Source organism: Bidens hawaiensis, unplaced genomic scaffold (genome assembly GCF_021521415.1).
Source record: "Bidens hawaiensis isolate Kalapana, Puna unplaced genomic scaffold, B.hawaiensis_p1.1 tig00015117_1, whole genome shotgun sequence".
NCBI lineage: Eukaryota > Viridiplantae > Streptophyta > Magnoliopsida > Asterales > Asteraceae > Bidens > Bidens hawaiensis.
Window position 1 is genome coordinate 337,424 of NW_027492339.1, and position 17,947 is coordinate 355,370.

General features: G+C 33.9%; 2 protein-coding genes across 6 annotated transcripts in view; one reads left to right on the plus strand and one right to left on the minus strand.

Annotated features, from left to right (window-relative positions):
• LOC143548415 (agamous-like MADS-box protein AGL11) overlaps positions 1 to 17,947 on the minus strand; it is a 155,469-nt gene that overhangs the window by 132,740 nt on the left and 4,782 nt on the right. The window contains exons 2-6 of one of the 5 annotated variants that reach the window (XM_077039596.1): positions 16,051 to 16,132; positions 15,897 to 15,943; positions 15,645 to 15,747; positions 11,457 to 11,498; positions 8,697 to 8,814 (exon numbers count right to left, since the gene is read on the minus strand). The exons of 1 other annotated variant lie outside the window; for it this stretch is intronic. In XM_077039596.1, coding sequence (XP_076895711.1) covers positions 8,722 to 8,814; positions 11,457 to 11,498; positions 15,645 to 15,747; positions 15,897 to 15,943; positions 16,051 to 16,132 — 367 coding nt within the window. In that variant the 3' untranslated portion in view covers positions 8,697 to 8,721. Of the gene's footprint in view, positions 1 to 8,696; positions 8,815 to 11,455; positions 11,499 to 15,347; positions 15,960 to 16,050; positions 16,133 to 17,947 lie in introns of those variants that run through there. 3 more of the 5 variants (XR_013137945.1, XM_077039595.1, XM_077039598.1) reach the window with 3 other exon arrangements.
• Positions 1 to 17,947, plus strand: part of LOC143548414 (agamous-like MADS-box protein AGL27) — a 155,667-nt gene that overhangs the window by 93,609 nt on the left and 44,111 nt on the right. The gene's annotated exons all lie outside the window — the stretch shown is intronic.

The window sequence follows — 17,947 nt, forward strand, 5'->3', positions numbered from 1 at the left end:
TATATAGGAAAGTTAAATATGAGGATTCACTATTCATACCTTATAATTTTATAATATTTTTGAAAAGTGGATGTGAGTGGAGGAAAGAGAAAAATAATGATAAATATATAAAAAATATTATTTAATTAAATAAGAGAGAGAAAAAACAGTAATTTGTAGTGTAATTATATGATATATATGGATATAGGTTAGGGAATGGGTTGGGAATGCTCTTAGAGTTGTTTGGAGAAATGGGTTAAGTGACCCTTTTATAGGGTAGTCATTTATCCAAAGTTTACATATTTATCGTACAAAATAAACGTACCGAATATGTAATACATCAACTAAAAGCAAACTAGAACGACATATACAATCCTAATAAACAATATAGAATATTGGCTATACACTTTTAAATTTGGCTAAACTTAAGCTTTTTAAAATTTCTAACTTTTGCTACAAAAGTTTTACCGTTATAAACCGAACTGATACTTGCTGAGTTCCTGTCACATCCCCACAACAACACACAGTAGCTTTCTAGCGTATCATGCATTTAGTATACTCCGTGGTAATACATGGATAGAAATACTTGTTTTTGTTAACTATCATTTATAAATAAGTCCAATTATAACTATCATTTCTTTGATAAATAAGTCCATTTATTCTTTCGATAATTTCTATGAATAATTAAAAAGAATAAAATGCTTTCTTCGTTTTAAAGCTGTTGCATGCTAATGGACCTGGTTTTTCTTTCTTATAAATGAAGATCATCATAACCAATTTGGCATTTATTGTCTTCCAAGAGGGTTGGGTTTCTCCTATGATGTAACGGGAAATCTATAATATTATTTGCTTACGTACGTACGTAAGGCGTTCTATTATTTAAAAGAAAATATATTTAAGTAAAAAATTTATAAAATATTAGTACGAGTAAAGTTAAAATCAGAAGTGTGGGAAGGATTATAACCATACAAAAAATCCCTTAAAAATAAATTAAAAAAATCATTAAAAAAATCATAATTCAAAATATAAATAAAAAACTAAAATGTTTCCCCCATTATTCCCGTTAAAAAAAATCTGATGAAAAGATGCAATGCCGAGATCAAAGACGCAACGACGAAATGAACAAAAAACAAAATTATAACTAAAAGATACACAATAGATCACAAAATATAACACAATACCGAACAAAATATAACATAATATTGAGTAATATAATACAACATTAAGAAAAAAAAGACACAACGTCAAGGAAAAAAGTCACAATCAATGACGAAAATAAACACAAAACACAATGATAAACAAAAAGACACAACGATCTTTTCCACTCAACATTGTATCCTTTTTTTTCAGAACGAAAAAGACAGTGGAAATATTTTTGTGTTTTTTACTTTTTTCGTTTTTTATTAAATTTTGAGTTATGATTTTCTTATTATTTTTTTAAAGGTTTCTTGTGTGGCTACAAATCATTCTCATACTTCTCATTTTTATCTCCCTTGTAGAATGTTAAAAATAATTATGAAAGTTATAAAATATAAATGAGATTGATTTCCAAAATATCGAAATCGAGAATGAGAAAAAAAGAACAAACAAACAGGATGACATACCAATTATAGGAGTATGATATAAGTGGCGGCCAAAAAAACACCGAAACCGATACATTACGAAGCTGAAACCTATAAAATGAATGCGAATACTAATCGTGTTGTTCGGTTGGTATGGGTTTGATATGCTGGAACCAGTATCGAAAATACCTAAACTGAAAATGCGTAAAACACAAACCGAATACTGTACTGGTTATAACTTATAAGGGTACACTCTTGGTTCAAAACTAATAGTGAAAAATTAGTAAAAAGTATTGAAACCAACTCATACCAAAGCTGAAAAACATAAAAGTGAATATTAGCTAGTACGGTACCGATATTGCCCGCACAGTATCGATTCGGTGAGGTACGTTACCGATAATAAAAATGCTTATTCCTTCATGAAAATACTATCACCCAACCACGTTTCACTCAACTATTTTTTAATTGTTAAATACAAAGAATACTAGCTGTCACATCCCAAAATCATTAATTTAAACAGTGAAAGACTTAATTATGCTAATTTGGGTGGTGACAGACATTGTGTAGAAAATAATATTCAAACACGAACATTTATACGAGTTGGACATTTATTTTTAATATAAAATATTCGTACACAAATTTACATGTACATATTTATTAAAAACGTTTTGCCCAGCATTTTGGGGTTCGAACACAAAACCCGTTTTTCTCACATTCCTTCACGAAGCTTCCATCAAAGTTACCTGAAAAACACGTTTAAAATATGTCAGCACAAGGTTGGTGATTTCTCAATTTATAAGCCGAATATTTAAATCAAAGCATTTTCTTTTATAAATATTTACACCATTCTTCTTTCGTTACAAAGGTAAATTTCAAGAAATATTTTCTTTGTCCATATCGGCCTGAAGTCAACTTTCGTTTTAATTTCCAAAGCATAAAAATATAACCCTTTTAATCCAAAGTGTGAAATCATATTTTCACACTAAATTCTCTTCGAGGTCTTAGGAAGGTAGCATTTAAACGAACTTTTTTCCAAAGTTTATAATATTAACATTTTATTTCTTTAAACAAACCATATTAGTCATAAACTAGCTAAGAATATGATGTAACACCTCCAAAATATTATATGTGAATTAACGTATACGTGTATTAAGTGTCATTTGGCAAAACAAAATGGTGGCAACTAAGAATTTAACTTGGTTAACTAGATTAAAGTGTAACGGGGTCTTTTAAATAACTAACCAAAGTACAAGGGCCGATTGTGTACATGATAAAACTAGAGATTGTAACATATAACAGTTGTGTGTGTGGGGGGGGGGGGGGGAGACACATGCATGTATGTGTGTGTCCATCATCAGGATGAAAAAAGAAAAACCCTTGTGGAACTAATTCCCCAAATTGACATCCTAATTAGTGACGTAACCCATGTAAATTGGTGATCATCTCAACTTGGTGATCATAAGGCATGTCTTGAAATCATATTTGATTATAGTAGTGGAAGTTGACAAGTAGAATACTTGCAATTAGTAAATGGATTATAATCATATGGCGAAATTGACAGTGCATGAATGCTTAAATTCATCATAAATATTGAAATTGTGAAGTACTTGGCACAAATTACTTGTTTGTTAGAGTTCAAGTCTAATATGAAGTGGGTTTTAACCTTAAGGTGAAGAACCCCAATTTCATGAACAATAGGTATTGTACTAGCATTGATTGAATTGGCTTTTACATATAAATTGATTGTTTGTGAGATTTGAATGAAACTAAGATTATATAAAGTGGTTGAAAGTTATGAAATTTAACTAAATGTACAACTTAGAAATCATGTCTACAAGGTGTCTAATGAAATGCTTGAATGAGAAATATGATGCATAGCATGCCATAAGGAGGTTGATATGAACTCTTTGGATAATATTGGCATATGTTAATAAGTAGGATTTAAGAAGGAAAAGTGTCCTCATGAGTAACCGGGTTGTGATTTATAAGCAACTCGAATGACAATCCGGAAGATCAAACCGGACGGGACGCTAAACAAAAAGGGAAGCTTTAAGGTACGTGACTAGATGTTGCATTTTATTATGTTACAAAATTATATCAATTTAGGTATCTTGGCATAATGATTGGAAGAAGTTTGATTATTGGTTCGAATAATAAAAAAAATAAGTTTTCACAACTTAATAAAAGACTTATCAAAACCGACATGTAAATGACTTATGAAGTCATACAGGAAAAGGCGACGTCCTAAGTATATGAAAGATGGCTATGACCATTGAGGAATTAAATGATGGCGTTGGATTTATTCACAAGTGATGGAAATCACAAGAATGAATCGAATGGGTCGTCCATGGTATATATGGCCTTAAACCGACATTGGCAATGAAACCAAGGTATAGACAACCATGGAGTCGTAGAGATCGAGGTGTGACTATATACCAACCATAAAGTATTTTACGCTTGGATGAAAATGAGAGCTTTTACTTGAAGAAAATAGAATACATTAATGACAGAAATACCCTTAACGGGACAAGTAATTCGGATTAGAAACCGAAATTAAGAATAGAAAGAAAACAAGAACTTGTTAATATAAGAGGGGTGTAGATCTGGCCACCTGCTAATATTAGAGAAGTGCAAATCTAGATACCTGTTAACTTAAGTGGATTCCAGCATAGACACTTGCTAATATAAGGGGGGTGTAAAACTGGACACATGCTAATATTAGAGGAGTGCAAATCTAGACACTTGTTAACTTAAGTGGATTGCAGCATAGACACTTGCTAATATAAGAGGGGTGTAAAACTGGACGCCTGCTAATGTTAGAGGAGTGCAAAACTAGTCACCTGTTAGCATAAGTGGAGTGCAGTATAGATATTATTTACTAATATAAGAGGGGTGTAAATTTGGCTACCAGCTAATATTAGAGGGTTGCAAATCAAGACACCTGATAATATTAGGGAACTGCAAATCTAGGCACCTGCTAACTTCAGCGGGATGCAACAATGGCACCTGCAGCACGAGGGAGACGGTCAACCCACTCGAGTCAACTCATCAGTCGTCATGCAATGTGACGGTTTGGTTCCAAAATCTGTCGCGCTATGCGACGGACATATTTTATGATTTTACTATTTCACACTTTGGAGTCGACTACTCTTTTATATAATAAGTTACTAAATGTTTTATGGTCGTAACTATCATGTAACTAAAAGCTTATGGTACCGGAAGAAGATCAAGTCGTGATGCGAACCGGACACAAGAGTCGTCTTTATTACTTCCGCATTTTGTTAATTAGCTTAATACTATATTTATGGATGTTAAACGTTGTTATGTTGTTGCCACTTATGCTGGTCAAGTTGAATATAAAAAAAATATATGTATATTTCTGTCTATTTAAGAGTATTACATGTGACACATGTATGACTATTAAATCAATAACCCGAAACATACCATACTCAAAATATTCATCCCCTTTTAAACCTGAGTAACTGGAAAAGTGACGGGCGTCACCCGAAACATACCATATTTCTATGTCATAATCCAAGGTTAACGGCTATAACGACCAGGTATTTCTTCCATAGCAGGGCATTTCTACTCATGTATGTCTAATTTAATTCATCCCATTTAATACGACTGTAAAAATAAAATGCAATTCATTAAGCGGGCTCTTCCCCCCATAACATTTATAAACATTAAAAACATTTAAAAATGGGGATTGTGAGAAACTCATAGTTGCCTCCGCACAAATAATACATACCAGGTGATACACAACCAATGATGTCAAAATCATAATAACACTTATCCAATAATAACTGGATTCTTATGTTAATACAAAGTATATTAACATGTGAACACATATACAAATAAGATTGTATTTTAACTTAACTCATTTATCCTAACGTGTCTTATTTATTGTAAGTATAATAATCAAATTATGAGCTTTTATTGTTAAAGAAAATCGTAACTTAATCGAATGTTTCAAAATATCCAATACTTATATTTGAACAGGTTATTTTCAAATATCCATTATAAAACTAACATATATTTTCAAAATTAAACTTGAAGGTTATTTATTAAAGAGTATATGTTTATGATAAAATAATATTCTTTAATTAATCAATTAACCGAATGAAAATGTTTTAGTCTAACCATCATATATATACTTTTATAGCATAATTATACACGATATCGTCCAAGTCTTGATTGTACCGTTTTTAAAACTAGATATTAACTAACGGTTCTCTAAATAAATATTAACAACATTTTCGTTGTCCAAGTTATTTCCAATAACAATATTTATACTAATATCTCGTTATCTAACTTTTTCAATACTTAAAGATATAAAAGATATGCCTCAAAACCCGCATGCAACGCGATCCGAAAATATCAACGTGTTCATTTTTGCATCATGAACATTTCTCCGGTCTCGTATAGTTCGTACGACACCTCAAAACCTACATGCAACTCGTTTTAAGAAATTATTTTCGTTCTAAAATCTGAATAGTAACTTACGAAGCTTATAACTCATCACCCAATCATCTGATCATCGATTCCTTCAGACTAATAAAATATCTATGTGATAGGACGGTTCACTGAAATTTTCAAGTCGAACTGACACTTGGATTTCCAGGAATATACGTTTCTTTATATCTGCGTTTTCAGAATCCACCCAGCAAAGTGAACATGAAAGCGGGTCTAGAAGCCAAGCTTAAACTACTCTGATCCTTATCTCTACCGTTCAAAATGATTACCTCTGTATTATGAACCCTCTATAAAAAAATAAAAATGATCGGACCGTTAGATCTTACATACCAACATGATCTTTGAAAGCACGCAAATCTAGAACAATCTGTCTAGATTTTAAAACTCATTTTTAATAAGTATAAGCTTAGAATTAGGACGATCAGAGCTCACCATCTCGTTCGAGACGTCGAAAAATGGTTTTGGAGCGAAAACGGGCTATGACCGCCGCTCACCACTGTGCCTGACTAGCGCCGCCACGCCGGCCACGGCCGGACTGCCACCGGACCACCACGGCCGCCGCTGGTAAACTTCTAGATCTCTCTCTCTCTCTTAATTATGAAGAAATGTGGAGGTGACCCACTATTTATAGTGGTGAGGTTTCATCCGCGATCTCCCTTCGCGTGTCGGTCTCTTGCTTCAACGAACCCACTACTTCGAGCGACGTTATATTTTCCTTGTATTGTTTTTTAAGTTATTTGTATCAGTTCTGACCCAGCTTGTCTTTTTTTTTTTATTTTTCAAAATAAATTATTGTTGTTCGTTTAGGTGGTGTCGATTCCGCATTAACCCGAAATACTTAAAAATATTCATCTAAGATTATTATCTCGATTTGATTTATTTTGTCCAAATAATAAAATCTCAATTATGACGTCAGCATTTATTTTTACGAACTCCTCGATACCCGTACTTTTAATGACCGTGTTCGAAAATACTAATTTGCTTGTTCCTGTTTCATTTTAACTCAGAATCGAATAACATTTTCGCTTGCATTCTCGGTTTTCAATCCTCTAAAATATTCAAATGGATTCATCCATGAATATTTTCTCGAATATCGGGTTGGATATAAACCGAAAATGTTCGTTTCTTCATAACTTATATCAAAAATTCCCTTATTCGGTTTGACTTCGCAGGCATTTTCCATTAAATATATTTCCTTTATTCTCATAATAAAATAATATTTTCCACTTATGGGCCTTAAATCTCGCATAATCCAGTTTAAACATATCTTAATCTCGATTATGAAATATTATAATACATTTTATTTTACAGGTTGTCGCACTAACAATATTGAAACATTCTCGTTGATAGTCAAATGCACACAACTATATAAATCGGGATTATTGACAGGTCACTAGCCCAGCTAATCATCTTGATTTCACCTCCAAGAGAAAACCCAATTGGTGAGAAACTCTTCGATCCATCCTGAAACCCCTATATTTTTGTCACAAGCAGGACTTAAACCCATAAGCTTCCCCTTTAAAAATTCAAGCTTTTGTTTATCTCACCTTAATCAGTTGAGCTAGTAATCATTGTCGCGCGTTAACTTTAGAAAAATTGTAGAATGTCTAAATTGGGCACCAACTTTCTGTGAAGTAGTATATATAATGGTTGGATCACTTTGGTGAGTCATCCCATCAAAAGGAATGTAGCTTTACTTTTTACCTATCAAAGTTTACCACGTCTTACCAGTGAACTAAAACCGATATTTTGCTTAGAGAGAAATGTCAGCGCCACGTAGCCTGTTTCCAGTGGTTAAATCTGAAAAATTAAAAAATAAATATAAACCTTTCCTCCTGGTGAAGCTCTTGAATGTAGTGGCACCATACCACTGTACCACATCTCTATATTATATTTACCCATTCACCAGCCAAACGTCCACACATATACACGATTACACACAAGAGGATCACATACACAATAATAGATTGATGATGCTTCTGTTAGAACCATAAAAATCAGACCTTGATATGGGTTCTAAACTTTATTGCAGACATCAGTGATAACCAAACAATAGCATAGTTAGCGTAGAAGTACCATGAAACAGATGACAAGATTCTGTAATACGATTACATCGATCCAATATATATTTTTGAGTTAGTGGCTTTTTTGATTTGCCATGCACAGATCTTAGTCCTTAAAAAGGGGGAGTGTAATAAATTGAGTTGAACTGGTGTGGTTAGTCGCAAGGTCGTTAAGACCTCCACCTCCATCATCAGCATAATTTTCCTCTGCTTCTGCAACCTGTAAGTTAAAGATAGCTTTATTACTTACCTTTTTCCTATTTCATTCTAGCTTCAGTCATAACCATATTTAGACATACATATAAAGCAAGAAATAAGAAACAATATGAGGTTTGGCAAACAACGATCTGGAAAATGATGCTAGTTTTTCTATATTTACAACCAAGCAAGAGTAAATAGTATAAGGTAAAGAGACATGGTCAAACAAGGGCATTCCCTTGCTTAGATTTAACAAGTACATTTGTCTAGCTTCAGATCTTTCCTAAAATAATTAGTTTGGGAGGTGTTGGGGATTGCCTATGATCAAAAGCTGCTATAAAACATTAAGCAAGTCTTAACAATGTTTGGGATTGCTTATCTAATCATCTATGAGTGAAATAAGCAATCAAGTGACAACCAATATTCCACCATGAAGGGATGTCTTAACTAAAACAATTTGGAGTTTTCAAAGGAAACCGGAGTAAGAAACTTACCTGCTTTTCCAATGCATCTTTTTCTTCACTTAGTTTCTTTCCCTGTTATCATAAATATAGTACATTAGCTTTTGTTATAGTGTTTATTCAAGCTCTAAATTATTGCTATGCTTTTTAACAGGATGAAGGGATATGGTTTCATGCGTTAACGACCTTGAAATAACCAAGGATGAATTAGCCTCCACATCCAATATACCAATTAGCTAGACGCAACGAGCAAACCAATTATCACCAGACACAAATAATTTTGGTTAATTTTAAACAGGTCTTTATTACTAAAGAATAGTAATGTATATTCAAACATTATACATTTCCATTTAAGGACACCCAAATATAAGTTTGTTTTTGGCCTAAAACATGTTTAATAAGGAAAATACCTTTAAATATTACGAAAAGAAGACAAAAGCATCTTTGTTTTAACTTGTTAAGAATCTACGGGTTGAAATATTAAAACTGTAGTTTGTCACTTAAAACATTTCCGTATTCATTTTTAAAAGGTTTAATATTATAACACTAAATACAGATACATACCAGGGTGACCTAGGACTGGACATAACATTAATGATTAGGCATAACTTTCATCAGATTAGCAGGTGTGGCATGTTATTCATTGCATCAGACTACATCATTCAAATTATATAATTTATGTCCACGCACAGTGTGGCATTCTATATATAGCATCTAAATTATATAGTGGTTATGTCCATCCTTCATATCATTAAACTTTGTGAGTGTTTTTTTTCCCCCAGAAAAGCCAATTTAGAAGAAGAATATTGCTGGGAATAATGTTTAGAAGTTTTCTAGTTTGCAGCTGAAAGGTAACATGCTGGGTTTTCAAATTTCGTTTTTTTTTGTTATTTTCTTTTGGTGAAAGATCTGTGAGAAAAGGAATATGGTATCCTAGATGCAATGTGATGAAGCCTCCTACTAATGTACGCTGTTTATCATCTCCCGGGACTGGCATGACTGACATTCTACATCATTGGACTAGTTGATCAAGTGTCAATGGATATGTTTGGCATCTATTACATCTACAAACTATATTTGCATGCCCACTGTAGTCTAAGGTTCCAAAGGCGCACACCTAGGCGCCTAGGTGAGGTGAGGAAAGGCGCACCATGCAAAAATGCCTTAACTAAGTGCAGCTAGGAGCAAAAATCACAGGCCTGAACCTACAAGATTCTGTCTGAACCATCCTAAACTAGTCTAAACCAGTCTGAACAAGCCAAAATTAGTCAGTCTAAAGTAGTCTAGAACTATAGCATCATAGGCAAATTCCACAACGGCAGTGGACATGAGGATAGGTGCTAGGTTCATCTGGAATACCAGACATCAAATATCACCAAGATTAGAGGATGACTGACTATATATGATCATATTATTGTTGTGAGAGGCCACATATTACAAGTACAATCTAAAGCAGCCAGAAACAAGTCTAGAACAGCTAAAATGGTGGTAGGGCAGGCCGGATGTTTACTAGAACAATCTAAATAACTAGGAAAGGCCTGCTTACACCATGTGCCTTGCTTGTCTCGCACTTTTTAAGTGCTAGGCAGAAGCACCACCCTTTGCGCTTTGAATCCGTCCACTACCTAGCTTTTTGCCACACACTTTGCACAGCGGTAAGAACAAACGCAGCTAAAGTGATAGCTTCAAGCAAGCTAAAATTTGCTGGCATTCCTTAGCCTTATCGTATGGCAGGCTTCTAAGGTAAAAGTCTGAATCTTTAGTTGAGATACTAACAATTTTTTAGCAATCTGAAAGCACTTAAATGGAAGGTTATAGTTGAAGGGATAATAGATGAGTTGTAGTATTGCTTGGGGTATCAGAACAATGAACAAATTTTGAATAAGCACTGAGATTGTCTTCATGGAAAACAGATCTAAATTAACAATCAACAATTAACAACAGAAATAAGATGTCGTAGTCAAGGTCAGAATGTTGCATTTTATCATGAGCTTCAAGATATTTAAGGAGCCGTTTGAGTGGTTAGTTACTTGCCAAGAGATGCCCAATTGATTTTATATTTCCTAGTTTGAATAGGACACGCATAGTCGCATACTAGACACGAATACATAATGTGTTAACCTTGTTTATAGTTTTCTATATAGCTAGTTTCCTATATAGCAACAAAGTGCATTACTGTTTCCTACAAGAAGCTATATTCAAGTTCTAATCCTTACATAATTAAACCTATTACCTACAGAATGTATAAATATATATTATCAGTTCAGAGTGTATAAATATACATTATCAGTTCTTATATGCCATAATATTATATATATGGACTGTTTCCTACAAGAAGCTATATTCAGTAGGTATAAATATATATTATCAGTTCAGAATGTACAAATATATATTATCAGTTCTTATATGCTATAATATTTTATAAGTTTTACTGTTTTAGTTCTTAGTTCATCCAAGAAAAGTTATCAACCTCCCAATTCTACCTTTATTACACACTCGTATCACAGAATTGCATAAATCGTATATTTATATTTCAGAAACTGTGTGCATTCCAGGAAGGCAAATGGCATTTAGCAATTTATGCGTAAATGATAAAGCTATACATGTTTTTTTTTCCTAGTGGCCATTTTTGGGACCATCCAGGACTAACATAGTTTTGGATATAATTATGTTACGGACCTCAAGATGACATGCAAAAGATCATCATGACAGCATACCTTTTCTTTAAGGGTTGACATGTAATCCATGATCAGCTGTGTCTGCATCCAAAAACAAGAGTTATAGTCTAATTATAACTTCCTATCAACAACCAAATATGTTCTTCCAGGGCAAACAATTAGTACTATTAGTGCCATATAAGCAGGAAATTATTGTAAATACGAAATACCGTTACAAGCTGGTCATGTATCACTAATTAGGATACTTTTACTTCGTAAACCACTGGACATGAAATTTCAGACCATAGGAAGTCCTAGTGATGGCTAACGGTCGATATTCCAATGTGATGATAGTATCACTTATCAATTGAAGAAAAAACCAGCGAACTTTCTCAAGATCAAATTGATATTCCATTGATATATGGTAAAAAAAAATGAGCTTATTTCTAATCGTATATTTCCTCGATTTTACTATAACTAATATTTCATGCATTCCCATTCGTGGAGCTAGAATTTCATTTCATATCTAAAGTTCACATGTTAAAATACGAAGTTCTAGAAGTAAGTTGGGCTATATATGAGAACTTACTATTCCTTTCAAACCACTTAGATATGCAGTTACAGAAAATAATGAGAAAACTAAATACTAAGGTTGACTATGGATGGAGAAGGCAAAGACCTACAAGGTTACGTTGTGCAATAGTGTGAAAAACTAGACTAGTAATGTGCAATTTCAGTTGGCTTTGAGAAAGTTTAAATAGGGTCGGACATCAATTTGCATCATGACTTGTTGAGTGAAGCTATAACATTGATAGTTCTATACGAAGATGATATTAGAACTGCTAGTAGTGAAGATAAATTGGTACAAACCTTGAATTTAAAAGGCACAAGGCGCTGTGGGCCCTGGGAGCCAACGCTTTAGGCGCATAGCAACGCGACACCTTTAGTATTCAAAATTACTTATAAACTAGTATTTGAACAGTTTCTACTTGGCTTATCCTCAAATCCAAAATGAAGCAAGTTTATAAAATACTTGAAACTGAAACTTTCAAATTGATTATAGATGCCTTATATCGATGTACAGCCAGTGAATCTGAACTCTATGCATAACAAAAGAACATATCTGTACAACTAAAAAATCTTCAAAATTCAGTTGAATACCACAAAACTGAGTAAAAAATCAACTTCTAGTGTCCTTTTAACTTCAACAAAGTCATCGGGTCATCGGTTGATTTATTCATCTCTTTTCTAAACTCAAAAACACACACTCCCTCTTTTATTTTCTTTTACCCTAACAACAATGTACAAGAACACCTTGGTCCGCTTCATCATGCCGCTTACCCCTTCCTTCACCCTAGCGTGCTTTTCAAAACAAAGGTCGTCATCATGGTCTGGGACTAGGAGCTTCAGCGTAGCAGTTGATCCAATTGCTGATGCCAGTATAATAGTTGGTCCAACTGCGTGCTGGTGTTGTCACGGATTTATGCTCTTCATTTCCACGAGTTGGTGTTACCATAGTAGTCAAAGTTGGGAGTCCAAAAGGGCCTGCCTCATGCAGCCTAGGTGCAACGGGCTTGACACAAAAGGCCCAACAAAGAGTTGACATAGAAAGGGCTTGAGGCACAAGCCCAACAAAGAGTTAACATAAGAAAATGAGTACCATCTTACTTCTTACTATACTAAAGCAAAACTATGCGGATACATGACGCCATTCTAGTTTGTCTACATAGGATGCCACATAGTCTCTTACCAATTTTAGCAATTATTTAATTAAGTAATGATAATTAGAATTAAACTTAAGGTTTCATTCATTTGTATTAACAGCAACATTACATTTAAAGTTACTATAATTAAATATTTGACTATATTTTATATTTGTAGGCGTGATTATCTTTGTAGTTCTTTCAAACTTCTAAAATTTTGTAAAGTAAGTATGTTTTAATATGTTTCTTTACTTGTCATTCCACTAATAATGCCAGTTAATAACATGGATGCAACCTATATTTTTAATTACTTATAATTTACTAAATTATGTTACTAATATGTTTCTTTACTTGTCATTCCATTAATAATGCCAGCTAATAACATGGATGTAACCTATATTTTTAATTACTTATAATTAAATTATGTTACCATATTAGACAATCGAGGCATATTACCATATTAGACAATCGACATTGATAAGCTATTCCTTCATTTTTAAGCTGCTTCACAAAATATTATCTAGCATAATGGCTTTCATATATTTTTGTAAAATGCAATTCCATATATTACCCGACCAATAACTTTCATTATACTATATTTTTTTTTATAACAGTGTGTTCCAATATTTCTCATACAAATTTTTACGTAACGATTATGTGATATTCTAATCTTATATACCTAGCAATAAATTTACTAGCAAATACGTTAAAATTGTTAAATAGTAAACCTTTATTTCTCGTAGCTTTCTATTCATCTAATTTATTTATAATTACCAAAAAACATATTATTTACGTAAAATTATATGTTCACATAAATTCATAATTTTATATTTCTTCAAATAAACAATCAAACCTTTATTTTTCGTAGCTTTCTATTCATCTAATTTATTATAATTACCAAAAAACATATTATTTACGTAAAATCATATGTTCACATAAATTCATAATTTTATATTTCTTCAAATAAACAATCATGTATGCTTTGTTCGTGTGATACACGGGCAACTAACCTAGTTCAACAATATAGCATTATCTAATAAAAATAGCAATCAGGAAAGAAAAAAAAAAGAAATAAATGTAACATACGTACTTAACAAGAAGATTTGTTAAGAGATGAAGGATTAACACCTTTCAAAAATATAGCATCTAGTAAAAATAACAATTTGGAAAGAAAAAGATAGAATAAATGTAATATCAGAAAAACCAAGATTTTTTCATGGTGTATGTGGGGTATGGAGATAGTAGTTCTACCCAAGATAAATAGCAATTTGAATTTGGAAAGAAAAAAAATAGAATAAATGTAATATCAGAAAAACTGAGATTTTGGAGATGGTAGTTCCACCCAATTAAGATTTGTAAGGGATGAAGAATTATTAATACCTTTCAATTAGTATAGTATCTTAGGAAAGAAAAAGATTGAAAAAATATAACATCTAAAAACCCTAGGTTTGTTCATGGGGTACCCATTTCCATGTAGCGTGTCGTTGAATTCCATGTGCGCCTGGCCGAAAAGCAATTGCTTCCTGCCTTGTGTAGCATATGGGATTTCCTTGTGTGCTTTTGACTACCACAGGTGTGATCATGTACCAATACATGGTTATTGTGTGTAGAGGACAATCAACGTCTCCGCAATATACATTACTAATAATGAGTAGGAGTAACAATTGGCATTTCAATTTGCTATAATTGAAGCCAGATCCATGGAAACGAAAAAGAGCATGTATGATAAAGGCAGAAAAACAAAGCATTTAGGCTGATAAAGCCCATGTGAAGCTCCAAAAGTGGTAAAGAGTATGTAGACGTGTCATAATGGTAATTTAACATCTAGCCTACTTAGTCAATAGATCAAGCTCATTTATTTTTTATTGGCCCTTGAGGCTTGGCCGTTGAGAGTTAGATGTAAACTATGCTTCATGCATAATTACATGAGACTAAAGTCTGGCATCCTCTTCTCTCAAAAACAATTTAAGAATTTCAATTTTTTCGGCTAACGCTGATGATAGTCCATCAAAGTTTAATTGCAACTTACAAAGAAGGCCTTAACACTAGATCTTAACAGTAGTCACTAACCCTGATACATTGCGCACTATTGGCTAAATATATAACACAAGATCTTCTCTAGCACTAGATATCCTTCAAGAATCCTAAATCCAAACTTCATACGCATATTACCCCAGATCACTAATTTGTGCATTATAAGTTTTATCTTCTAGTAAAGCGAAGTTGACTAAACACAAACTGATGATTTTAGAACTGAATATGAACCTAAGATTCTAATCTCATAAACTTGATTTCTTTACATCAGAAAGAACAAGAATTCCAGAACATTCATCATATTTAATATCCATGCACAAAATGATAATAGACCGAGTTAACGGAGCCTTATAAATTCTATTATAACCACAAAAAAAATGACAATGATGGATGATTTCCAAATAGTCTGGAAAAGGGAACTGAAAAACCAATTAAAGCCAACACATTCAGCATGATTAATAATGTAGGAACATATTTGAATATAATAGTCTGGAAAAGGGAGCTGAATAACCTTTCTCAATCGTGTTTGCAGAAGAGCATCGTCAAGTTCTTGTTCTAGTTGTATCATTTCATTCAGAGAGCGCTCCTCAGCACCATCCGTAAATTCAGCAAGCCTGTACAGAGAGTTCAATTTCATCTCTGCTTGATTCTGATGATGGTTCCATTTTCCATATGCAACCATCATGATCTTGCTTTTGATTATTTGTTCAACCTCGTTTCTTATATTACATGTCTATGTGCAAGCTCATGTATACTAGATTACCTGTCCACTTTTTGTAGAAGCTCTTCACATGTTAGAAATCTTTTGCACTACAAGAGAAGTTAACTAGCTCATTAAAAGATCAAGGCATTACACATACAACATTGTTGTTGGCATAATAAGGACCAAATAGCTCTTTAAAAGACTAATGGCTTACTAAATCTTCATCATCTCTGATGGTAGTTGTCTCCCCTGCGTCAAGGCATCTTCTCTTGTATCTAGAAAGAACGTGCTCCACACTGCAACATAGGTAGTTAGATAAGATTAAATTATTAGTAGTAGTTTTGTATAGAATGCAAAGGGCATGAATTCATAGAACCATCAATTAAAAATATGTACACCATTTTAAGCGTCCTGAAACAACTGAATGCAGGGGATAAATCTTAAAACCAATATATGTTAGTTGATGAATTTGCCTACAATAGCAAGTCTTTCAAAACATGATATCCAAAAACACACCTTCAAATGATGCAAGAAACTTACAAAGATTACATGGTAGAAAGTCGACCAAAATAAATTTTCAACACCATATACTATTTATACAAGATACCCTATAAACTTATGTTGGACCTAGCAAAATGGGCGGATTAAGTCGGTTAGGCGGGATGTCCGGTTCGAATGGGTGTGGGTCAGCATGGGCCAGCTTAAGAAAAGATTGTTTTGGTTCAAGAAAGATTGGGTGCGGATCAGAACGGGCCGGTTATAAGAAATGCCAGAATGCGAAATCGAACATCGGAGATTAAAATCCAATTTGAACCCTACATTTTGATGTAAACGGGTTTGGGTCCCACTAATATGTTGTTATCGTTTATTCTTTCACTAACACAGGCAACCTTGCGCAGGTACGCGCGTAAGGCGGCATCAAAAGAGTAACCCGACGTCGGTGCACACACAATCCACACGTAACTAGTCATTCGCAGCTTAACCAACATCGGTTTGCGTTTTGCGCCTCACACAACATCGGACCCGTAACACGGCGCCGGTACAAGCAATACAACACATGTATGTGCGTAATGCGATGTCGGACGGGCAACCGATGTTGGTACACATCGGACCCGTAACACAACGCCGGTACAAGCAATACAACACATGTACGTGCGCAGCCGATCTTGGTATCTTGGTACAAACGTGTAGCCCGACATCGACACGTTATTCGATACCGATACCCGCATAACCTAAGCATGCTTAACCGGCACTAAAACACATATAGAAGGCACCGGGTGCGTAACCAGCATCTAAAAGCCCATATCTGGCACCAATTACCCGTAAGAGCCAATTACACATCGAGCAATTAAGTGTGTATGGGTATTAGGTAACGTCAGTCCCGGCGACATCGGTTACATGAATGACATTCTGAATCGAACATTTTGGACGATTTTTGAAATCCCAATGAAATTTTAATCCAATTATTGGAATTTCTCAAGTTATGATTTTTATGGCAATTTTTAAACCAACCCGAACCAAGATAACCTTGTTTGCTATCGACCCGAACCTGTTCTTAATTCATTTCTTCCTTTCTCTTTTTTGTTCAATGAATAACAAAAAATTATAATTTTGTACGGTTAATAAAAATTTAATGAATCTTTTAATAAAAGGAAATTTTGATTTAAATATTCCCAACAATACTGGTAAATAACAGTCTCAACAAACGGGTTGGCTACTAACAGTCCCATCTTTTAGCATATTTGTTCCTAACGAGGAGCAACTAACGGAAGCTATAAATAATACCAGCAGTGGGCTGTTGGCAAATAACAATCCCAACTAGGTTGGCTACTAACGGTCCCGTCTTTGAACATATTTGTTCCCAACAACAAGCGACAACAGAAGCCTAACTCCGTTAGTCTCCAATCGCTTGAAAAATGTCTTTTCCGGAAAACTCAATTTGAACACCACCAACACTTCAACACCACTGTTAACCACCACCAACTGGACACCACCACCATCACCCACCACCACCGCTAACATCCACCACAGTCGTCGAAAACCTTCTGCTTGATTGGGGTTTGCCTGATTCTCAACTGATTAGACCAACTAACAGTCGTTCTTCCTCATCA